The sequence below is a fragment of the Platichthys flesus genome, chromosome 7 (genome assembly GCF_949316205.1).
Source record: "Platichthys flesus chromosome 7, fPlaFle2.1, whole genome shotgun sequence".
NCBI classification, from domain to species: domain Eukaryota; kingdom Metazoa; phylum Chordata; class Actinopteri; order Pleuronectiformes; family Pleuronectidae; genus Platichthys; species Platichthys flesus.
In genome coordinates, this window is record NC_084951.1 from 25,903,219 (window position 1) to 25,914,661 (window position 11,443).

General features: G+C 44.1%; 1 protein-coding gene across 1 annotated transcript; it reads left to right on the top strand.

Moving 5' to 3' along the window:
- The first annotated feature begins 6,047 nt into the window (after window positions 1-6,047).
- On the top strand, window positions 6,048-8,125 carry fitm2 (fat storage inducing transmembrane protein 2). The gene is made up of 2 exons (XM_062391032.1): window positions 6,048-6,244; window positions 7,108-8,125. Exons 1-2 carry the CDS (start codon window positions 6,072-6,074, stop codon window positions 7,715-7,717), a joined length of 783 nt encoding a protein of 260 aa, XP_062247016.1. The 5' UTR covers window positions 6,048-6,071; the 3' UTR covers window positions 7,718-8,125.
- Window positions 8,126-11,443: the final 3,318 nt, after the last annotated feature.

An 11,443-nucleotide genomic window follows, 5' to 3' on the forward strand; every position in this document is an offset into this window, starting at 1 on the left:
GCAGCCATCTGGGGCCTGTGGAGGAGGAGGAGGAGGAGGGGGGGTGTCCCTGCAAGACTCTGTTGAAAAAACAGGTGAATTAACTCAACACCTCTGCAGCCACAGGCTCTAGATGAATAATCTTGGAATCTATAAACAAGGTTTCTGCAGAGGTCGAAGCATTAGTATAAATGTTACTGGCTCAGTTAATGAAGAAGACCTGATCATGTTTTTGGAAGTTTTAAGGACGTCTAATATTAATAAAAACTGAATAGACAGGTGACCAGTGCTGTCAATCACTGGGGGCGGGGTAGTGTGTAGTAAACATGTCTTCTTCCAGGTCCTCAGATAAACTACAGCACGGGTCGGTAACTGGGTCCTAAATCATTGGAGATCATTTGATTATTTAGATTTCACCTGAAGATTGATGCTTAACACAGATTCTGAAGTAGCCGACATGTTTGAAACATAACAAATCATTCAAACTTATATATAAACCACAAATGTGAAGCTAATTGACAATAAACTCTTCCTTGCAGATAAACCAGGTAGGATGAACACAACGTTTTCTATCTTCACTCTGCAACATAGACTGTTTATGAAACTCTCTGCACACAAACATTAAAAAGTGACAGAATACTGTAGAAGAGTCTGAGGATAATTCACATTCTGAAGTAGCATCAACACAAAACAAGAGAATCACAACATTACAAACAAACGAGTTCAGAACAGACACTGACCTTGACACCTAATTTAAAACAATGATCTTAACATCTGCAGTGAGTGAATCAGCCTCTGCTCTCGTCCTGTGTTGGATTGAAGAAGACAAAGAGTGATTTACCTTCATCAGCTCCTCTCGCAGGTCAGAGCCACAGAGCAGCAGCACAGTCGCTCTGCAGCTTCAACTCGAGCTTCTGCAAACAAGCTGCTGTCTCTGAGCGGCAGAGAGTTTTAACTGGGCCGAGGAACTTTCTGACGCTAAAGACCCGCCTGTGTTCTTCTTCCTCCCCAAACTGAGTGTCTGCCTCCTTCTCACTCAAAGAGAAAATCACAAACGCAGGAAATTGCCTTTCATAACAGACCAGGCAATCACGAACATTCTCACTGGCCACCTTCTTTTTCTTAAGAGGCATTATGAGGTGGTTGCACACAGATATACATTTAAATTTGTACAGGAATTTTAACAAGTATAACTTTTATAAAAATACAGTTTACACATCTACAGCTGAGTTATTTCATACCAGTGGTGGATTTAGGATGTTTCTGTGTCAGGGCCCATAATTTACTTTTGGCTCGAAAGCTTAAATCTAAAATTTGGATTATTTTCCACAAATAGTTCAGTTTTGTATCGTTCTTTCTTGTTAGTGAGTGACTAGTTGTTGTTTTTAAAGAAATCTGAAAAGTAACTGAAGCTGTCAGACGAATGTGGTCGAGTAAAAAGTACAATATCTTCATCAGAGCCGGAGACAAAGTGTACCTCAAATGTGTACCTAAGTACAGCACTAGAGTAAATGTACTCAGCTGAACCCACCAGTTGAACTCTTCAGCTCCAGTAGGAACAGAGCGCATGCTTTGGCTGATCTCCCCGAAGTCGTTTCAATAAAACACAATGAAATGTTTCAATCAGCACGCCTCGGGGACGGCCTGAGTGAAGAATGCATCTTAAACAAAGGGAGAGAAGTCAGCGTTCATCTGCAGCTGCTGTTCTCAGGGAAAAGCCCCAGACTCCTCCACTGAGTAATATACGATGAGGAGACGCTGCCAAGATACACTGCACCTCCTGGCCGTGGCGCTACAGGGGGTCGCAGGGATCAGTGGGACCCGGACTCAAACACCGGGTGAACAAACCGCTACATGGAATTAAAACCACAGAATACAACTTCTATTGAAATGCAATGAAACTATTGGCAGCTTTTGAAAAGCCACTAAATTATATGTTCTTACGCAACAAACCCGACGCACTCCCGAACATCTCGTGCACGATAACTGGAAACTGTGAGAACTCTAAATTCATGAAGGGCTCTATGTGCACAGAATGAAATGAGCTCTTTAACTCTGGCGCTCACAGGGAGTGTCAGTTCACGGTTTAGGGCCGAGGAACCCGGTTTGTGTTTGTTTAACCCAGATACGACCTCCAGGAGTTCCAGAGCAGCTATGATGACTTTATGATTCAAACTCAGACATGAGCACGAATGCATCAGGCAGCGAATAACATGGAAATGACTCAAATCTTTCCTCTGTCACGTTGCCACAGAGCTGTTGGACTGTCAAGCTGCTTCAGGAAGGAAAACTTCAGAATAAAGTAAATAGAGAAACTGGCTGAAGGCCCCGTGTGAATAGTAAATAAGTTAAGGACTAAATCACTGCTTCTATTGAATACGGGGCAGAAAGCAGAATCCTCCTGAGAGCACACGTGTCACCTGGTCGCTCAGGTGAGGCGTCTGAAGAGCAGCCTTCAAAGCTTCGCAGCTTACTTCCACACAGGCTCAGCAAGGCAATGTCAGACTTTGCGACTTTGTGTGTAAAATGCCCAGAAGGATCCTTCAAAGAGGCGGCCGGGCCCTTTGGCACCGGGAAGGTCAACGTCTCTCAAGGTTCAGTTCAAACCCAGAGTCGCATCTTGTTCATGATCTTGAAGCCCGGCCGGTTTGCTTTTCCTCTCGCCTGAAGGATCACATCTCACAGACAGAAAGAGAAAGAGCTTTGACTGGTCATCAAGACTAGAAGAGTGCAATATAAATACAGATCATTTAACTTTTACTTCTAGATTCTGTCTGCATTTTAACATTTAATCACTCTACCTTCGAGAATTAGAAGAAAAGAAGAAAGAAAATAAGAGAAAAATACAAAATCACAAATTCTTTCTTTAATATTGTGATATAGGCAGTTTTTCAACATTTGTGTGATTTCTCAGAATAATTCTTGGACAATCAAACGTATTTAGGGGACTGGTATTTGTGTGTGTGTTTGCTCTGATGCAAATCCAAATAAAAAACTATATTTATTGAATTTTAAAAGCAGTTTCATGTTCAGCGTTATATACTAAGTATTCCTCACTCTGCATTTATCTCATCTGAGTGTAATCAAGCTGTATCTATACTGCAGTGCTGAGGCTGGACGAGCTGTTTGAACACCGCTGAAAGCAAAGACTTGTACTTGCAGCATCCAGCGTTTAAACTTAGCAAAGCCCACTTGTGTGTCACTTCTGTCACATAGTTAATATTTCCATCAGTGCACATCTAAGAGGGGGGGGGGGGGGATGTTGAGCAGCGATATAAAGCCGATCCCTCAGATTGACGGATGGTGGAGCGAGTGCAACATGTCGGACTTCTGGTTTCAAGGACGAAACATTGTGGAGAAATTCTGTTCCGAGTTGTGCAGCCAGAAAATAAAAGTACTCAGTCTTTTATTAGCTTTCAAGCGACAGACAGAAGGTGGAAATGTGCCTTATGCATGAATTTACAGAGTCAATAAAGAATAAACCTTCAACTTGGTGATGTGAATACAAAGTTTGAGGTTTTTTTTCTTAAACATGCAGAGTCAGATGATCATTCATTGTGGTTTTCCAACCCACACAAAGTCTGTCTCCAGGTGGTACCGCTGGATATTTCTGCAGGATTTGGCCCTTAAACATTCAGGAAGTCTGAGCAGAGACAAGTTCTGGAGGACGATTCTCCGTCCAGACGGTTTCGCCCGGAGTCCGTCCCTCAGCACCTGCAGTATGACATCATCTGTCTGGTCTGAGGCGCTGCAGGGCGCCCGCACACAAAAGCTCCCTGTGACCTTGCAGCGTCTGAAAGGTGAGGAGGAGAACTCAGTAGCCTCGTGCATTCACTCAGGAAGGAACATAAAACATCGACCCGACTGTTTTCAGATCCCTGCTTGTGTCGGCCGGGTCGAGTAACAGCTGCTGCTGCGTCTCACTGGCAAATACTTTGTTTAACAGTGGATCTATTGTAATAATCTATAAAAACTACGAATGATGAGTGGGAGAACAAAAGGCTCTTTCCAGACAACTTAATGAAGGTATAAATAAAGTGTTTTATGCAAGGTAAGTTTATTTGTAAAGCACATTTCAAGAACTTTTACGTGTTAAACATATTACATCTTCTATCAAGAATAAATGGATCTAAGAATAACTTTAAGAAGATTTTGTACTAATTGTTTCATGAGACTACATTGAACAAAAATAGTGATTTAACGAAACAGCAGGCAGACATCTTACAATCTGATGATGCAAGAAAAGTCTAAAAACAAGGAAACATCGTCCCAAAACTGTGTTCATGGAGGACAGGAAGCAAACAGGAAGTGGAGCCAAAGGGGGTTTAAATACAATGACGTCTGATTGGCTAACTGACAGCAGGTGAACTGAAGAACTGGCGGGAAGTGCAAACAGGAAGTAAACTAACTGAAATACATTCGGAGAAGAGAGGAGCCATTTGACCATGAGTCAGGATGGATGATGGACAATGGATGGATGGTCCTTCCTCCAACCCTGACCTCACATCATCTGCCTTCACTGTGGCTTGAGATTCTTCTTCATATGATATAATGTGACCGTGTTGTGTTTAAAGGTTTTGACTCTGCCCTCAGGTGGCCACATATAAAACATGTTCAGTGAACAGACGGAACAAATCCAACGTTCTGACCTTTGTCTCTGGAAGAAAACTGAAGCCATCAGGACTCGTGTCTCTGCCGCGTCATCGAGCAGTCGGACACTAAATCAGCAAAGTCAATGAGTAGCTTCTCCTCCTGGATGCACGAAGAAACTCAGTTTGTTTTATTAATTCATTCTGCACAGGAAAGCTGCAGCCTTTTGAAAAAGCAGCCAAGAAGTCTACTGTAGTTTTTTGTTTCATGTTTCATTCCCTTTCTCATACTGAAGGAGATTCTCTCAGTGTTTGCATTGAGCAGGCTCACATATCTGCAGTCTAACAGCAAAAGAGTGAAAATCATGAGTCATTTTCAATATTTGAATTTGCATCAAATGTGTTCTTGATTGATTAACCCACGTTTTAAAACCTCAGGTCCCTTAAATCAACTCTTGTGACATATCTGAACAGAGAGATATTCAAGAACAATCAGCCAAACCCCGGCCATGCCTGCAGACTGCATTTCTAGGAGACGCTTGTTTGCCAAGTCAGAGTGCATCAATCCTCCGGTACAACTGTGATGACTCAGCAAGAGCTGGGCTCAACCTTTCCTTTAGAAGCACAGAGCAGCACGAACACACACTTCATGAGTCACTCCACAAGAAAACAACCACTATTCAATCCATGAAAACAAATTCCTTACTAATGGATGGAAGGAGGAATATATTTACTCTTTTGACCAGGTTTGACCACGTTAGAATGTCCCGTGACCTGACATTATGATGAGGACTGTAGAAGGAAGAAATAGTTTGACAGTTCTTCCTGCAGAGATTTGTTTAGCTAAGATTTAGATTTAGATTTAGATTTAGATTTGAATTTAGATTTAGATCAGGCCTGATACCGGCAGAACATCAATTTTCCCTGCAATTATCATCCATCTGATATAAATACATCTGTATTAATTTATTATCCACTGCCAGCTTGAACAGTATCTGCTTTCACACAATCTCCAATAGCAGTACACCACTCTGTACAGCAGGTGTCAGCCAAGATACCTCATTGGTTGATCTACGCCGGGGATGTCAGAGCAATTTTCTTTTAATAATACTTTTGCTAATTATAATAATAATAATCATAATAATAACCATACTACTCATGATAATCATGAAGAAAATTTGTGGAACTAATCTTATTTCTTTATTATTATTATTATATATTCAAAATCCCAATTTAATTTAGTCTCGAACACACTTATTACTCACACTTTAATTATATGTTACGTATTATAAAGTTAAGTATCATCATTGTAAGTGTCATTATTGTAAGTATTAAAATGGTATTATAATTGTAAGTATTATAATTATTATTATTGTTATTCTATTATTATGATTTTGATATAATACTGTAACGTGTGTCCTGCACTTTGTCACCTGCCTGTGATCGTTGTTGGAATGTTAAGCTGCAGTGTTTGTGTTAATAAAGTTATTTGAACAGTTCAACATGGCGGCGGTGGACGTGACGGTGGAGAGGCTGCTGTCTCTGTGGAGGACACCGGCTCTCAGGCTCTACTTCCCCGGGGTCTTCGTGCTACTGACGGTGCTGGGCTCCGTGCTGAAGGAGCTGGAGCTCGTCCCGGAGACTTACTTCAGCAGCAGCCGGAACCTGCTGAACGTGTGAGTGGCTGTAAGCTCTGTTGTTAGCTGTTAGCATTTAGCTGTTAGCTTCAGTGCTAGTGAGAGACACCTGTAGCTCAGGGACAGGCCACCTGCTGACGTCAGGTGAGGGGAGGGGCTCCCTGGTTTTCATGAAGTCAATAATCTACTATACAAAAGTGCTAGGAGAATTAGGAAAGAGGAATCTGTCAGGTATTTGGAAAGGAGACTCTGTGAGGAGTTAGGAAAGGAGAATCTGAGGAGTTAGGAAAGGAGACTCTGTGAGGAGTTAGGAAAGGAGAATCTGAGGAGTTAGGAAAGGAGACTCTGTGAGGAGTTAGGAAAGGAGAATCTGAGGAGTTAGGAAAGGAGAATCTGTGAGGGGCTAGGAAAGGATAACCTGTGAGGAGTTAAGAAAGGAGACTTTGAGGAGAGTTAGGAGGAGAATCTGTGAGGAGTTAGGAAAGGAGACTGTGAGGAGAGTTAGGAAAGGAGAACCTGTGAGGAGTTAGGAAAGGAGAACCTGTGAGGAGTTAGGAAAGGAGAACTTGTGAGGGGTTAAGAAAGGAGACCCTGTGAGGAGTTAGGAAAGGAGACTCTGTGAGGAGAGTTAGGAGGAGAATCTGTGAGGAGTCAGGAAAGGAGACTCTGTGAGGAGTTAGGAAAGGAGAATCTGAGGAGTTAGGAAAGGAGAATCTGTGAGGGGCTAGGAAAGGAGACTCTGTGAGGAGAGTTAGGAGGAGAATCTGTGAGGAGTCAGGAAAGGAGAATCTGTGAGGAGTCAGGAAAGGAGAATCTGTGAGGAGTCAGGAAAGGAGAATCTGTGAGGAGTTAGGAAAGGAGAATAGAATCCAGAATCAGAGTGTGTCTTGTCCGTCCTGCAGGTATTTTGTCAAAGTGTCCTGGGGCTGGACGCTGCTGCTGCTGACGCCCTTCGTCCTCCTCTCCAACTCCTCCTTCAGCCGGAGCCCCTCCTTCCTCGGCCGGCGGCTGCTGTCCCTGGCGGTGGCGTCGGCCGTGTGGTACGTGTGCACGGAGACCTTCTTCTACATCGAGGACGTGACCGGCTCCTGCTTTGAGACCTCCTCCATGGAGGCGGTGAACTCGGAGCTCACGACCAAAGTGTCCTGCAGGCGCGCCGGCTTCCACTGGTGGGGCTACGACATCTCGGGACACTCCTTCATCCTGTGTTACTCCGCCCTCTTCATCGTGGAGGAGATCGTGCCCATGGCCTCGGTGAAGACAGCTGGACTGTCCCCGCTGCCCCGGCTGGTCCTCAACCTGCTCTACGTGGCCTTGAACCTGCTGGTGAGCCTCTGGGTGTGGATGTTTGCCTGCACCTCTGTTTACTTCCATGAGTCGATCCAGAAGTGGCTGGGCACCACGTGTGCTCTGCTGGCCTGGTACCTCACCTACCGGGTCTGGTATCTAAACCCCTTGTCTCCAGGACTCCCCCCTCAGCGCCACCCGAAGGAGGAGAAGCAACACGCCTGAGCTGCACTCAAACAATCCTCCACCACGTTGTTTCTCACATTTCCGACACACTACAGTAGATGTTCTGTCTCCAGGTCCGAGCTGTCTCACTACTCTAACTTATAGAAAGGTCATCTTGTGCAGGAGGGCCGGCTGGTGGCTCCTCCTGGTGGCTCCTCCTGGTGGCTCCTCCTGGTGGCTCCTCCTGGTGGCTCCTCCCGGTGTCAGGCAGCTGCCGTTCCCAAAATGACTCCTGGTAATCTGAGATAAACACATGCCGCTGCCTCCTTTGTCCAGCTCCTCACATTCAGCCTCTGTAGCTGCTCTCAGACCTGCTCTGAACTCCAGATGTTCTCCTGAAATTATCCAGAGGGACTGAATGTGAGAAAGCACATGTCCAAGTCTTTTCTTGTCAGCCCCCCCCCCCCCCCCCCCCCCCCCCCCCCCCCCCCCCGAGGTAAACCTCCAGATAATGAGTGAGCCCATGTGAGAACACAGCAGGAGATTCTCCGGAGGATTCATCATGAGTCTCCTGCGCCTCTCTGGAGACTTGTGTCGTTTCCCAGTGGAGAATCTCCTGCTGAACTCCTCACATGTGAAACAAACTCCAAAGAAAGTCCGAACCCGGTTGTGCGGACGTTCTCCAGAGCGGTTCTCACACTGGGTGATTGTTTGTTTGTTGCCTTATAGTGTTCTTAACTAATAGACGAGTGCTCAGACCAGTGGCGAGTTTCTTCCTCCAGGTTTTAATGAGCTGGTTTCACACACACATGGTTTGAGGTTGTTGTGACTGTGTGTTAACATTATATTTAAATTTCATTTAACAAGGTAATTGAACTGTAGTTGTAGACCAGCCCTGCAAGTACAACACATTATTAAAACACTTCAGAGGACAAGGGTGGAAATATTCAGTTAGTATTGCAGTATTAAATTATTTAGGGCTGCATCGAACAAGTATTTAAACAATCATTTAAAAATATGAATAATGAAAAAATGACACTGTTCCAATGGTCCAAAATCCAAAGAGATATAGTTTACTATCTATTTATAAGAGAAATATATGGTGATTTAAATGATAAATCAATTGTTAAAACATTTGCAATGTTATTTTCTTGTTTCAGCTGAAATGCTAAGCTAAGCTAATTCCTCTCAGACCTCCATTGTTTTCCACATTGATGATGAAGAACCACGGTGCTCACTTGTTTTAGAAAATAGTTTTAAAGACTGGAACTTTATTTGCCAAACATGTTCAATAGGAGCCATCGAGCTTCAGAGACAGAAAGTGTTGAGGAGCTTTTCATCTGCATTTGTTTATTCGTTTATCCAATGCAATATTTTGGAGACGTGGAGCTTGACCCAATAAAGAATCCAGAAAATGTCTTTGTACCATTCAGGATTTAATTTTTTCCAACTTCTTTTAATATTGTTTCAGTTAAGGCGTTTTAGAAAGCTGATGAGTATGAGTGAGTGTTTGGCCTCGTGGTGCTTTGAGCTACTGGACGGATTAACACTGAAGCAGGTGGAAGGATCCTTTAAAACATCTATAGATAATATTTGTGAACAAGGGAACGATTTGTGCAGATCATGATTCAGATTGATCTTTATTCAGTATTTCTCAGAATATTAAGATACATGTTTTGGAGCTGTGTTTCATGAAGCACTTTGAGTTTGTAGCAAAGTAAAAAACCAGATTCTTCATTTTCCATTTTTCATTATTTATTTGTCATTGATGGCAACTGAATAAATTAAGGCTTATGAACAAACATCATAAAAAGCACCATAAATAAATGCATATATATATATATATATATAGAAATATAAAAAATAAAAAGTAAAAAATAAAAAAATACTATAGTGAAATATAATGGCCACGAATCACAACTAGGACTCTCGACTTGAAGTCTGACCCGACCCTCAGCACGAGCTGGTGAAGCAGTCGAGTCAACGTGTCTGTGCCCTCAGTTAAACAATAAGTGAATGTTTTTGCATCATAAAATCAACGTGAATGAGAATCAATCTAATTATTTGACTTGATCACATCAGCAGATGAAACCTTTTCACCCGAGTGTCCTCGTCCTTACTTCTAATCTTCTATGTGCCGTTTACATGCTAGAAGCCAAATACCCTCCCTGTTTCCTCTAATGCAGAAGCTTAAAGTATATGATGTTTATCCTAAGCTCCAGACTGTCCTGCACCCTCACATGAGAACTGGAAACAGAACAACAGCTTCTACTCGTACTGGAAATCAGGTGTAATTGACACAGCTCGGTGATGCTGCGGTTAAAGGAACACTGATCATCATCGTCTTTGGTTCAACGTTGTCCTGAAAATCTCCCCATCAATCACCTCCATGACCCCCCCCCCCCCCCCTCTCTCCAGATGACAGGAAGAAAAGCTGCCTCACTGCAAGAATGTCTCTGTAACCGGCCGTGAAAACCAAAAGCAGCTTACAAGTCCAGCCAGGGCCTCACACCACGAGTTAAACCATAGGAGCGCACGGTTCAGGAGCAGATTGTGAAGCTTGTTAAACCCCAGAGGTCTGACTCGGAGCAGGACGGTTCCCCTGAAGGGTGAACAGAAGAAACACGGCATCGAACAGGCGTCTGGCCACGAGGAGGGAAAAGGCCTTTCTCCCTTCTCCTCCTTTAGCCTCAGGATGAGTCGGCTGTTTCCTCCCGCTCGGTTCCCCTTACTCACCCTATGAGCTCATTAAAAATGCAGCAAGGTAAAATAAACGAGACGATGCATAATTAAAAATATCTGTCTGTAAAAACAATCTTGCATCTGTCAGAAGGAGTGGGCGTCGACCGGGGGGGCAGCGCTGGTGCTTCAGAGGTCACTTTGATAAATCTGCGACCAGTGTTCTTTCGCCTGGACACGCTTACACAACAAGAAAAGAACCCATGCAATGAAATACACAATCCTAAACCTAACGCAACACTATCGCACCATCGACGCAGAACTTACAAAGTGACCTCCGGTTCAGTGCAGCCGGTCAAACACCAGAGAGACTCCTCCCGGCTGAACTCCTGCTCAGCGACAGAGAGTGTGACAGTGGACCACGTGTGCTGTGTGACCTGTGGTGCTCCAAATAAACTGAGTGTGTGTGTGTGTGTGTGTCTGTGTGCACGGTGTACAGTTATTGAAAGGAATCGTTTGACATTTGGGAGAAACTGTTCACTGCTGAGTGTCGAGACGAGAAGAAGTCACGTCTCAGACTCGTCTTCTTTCTGTTTGTCTCATCCCCCCCCCCACACAGATGCACATGAACCTGGTGGATCCGGGAAGGAGAGGATTTCATGTTGGTTCATATCTGTGTCTGGATGTTGTCCTCGTGTCTCTGTGGGTCTCCTCCCACTGAGACATGCAGATTAGGTTAAAAGGATCTAATTTCACGGCAGATGTGATTGGCTGTTTGTCTCTGTAAGTGTTGACCCTGTGATACGCTGGGGACCATGTGTGACCCCTCCTCCTGCCCAACGACAGCTGGGATTGGCTCCTGCTCCCCCCCACCCCCACCACCACCACCCTCAGTAGGCATGGCAGTATGGATAATGGATGAATCTGGATCAGGGGGCGGATTCAGGATATTTATTTTTCACTTTCTTCCATATTGCGGCGATGGGACGTCCCTCGATGAATCAGTAGATGAGGGACAAGAACATGTCACGTCTGAACCGGCTCTGGCTGCTCGGAACAAATTTACTTTTACAAATTGAACTTATACGCAGATTGATCTTGATGGAA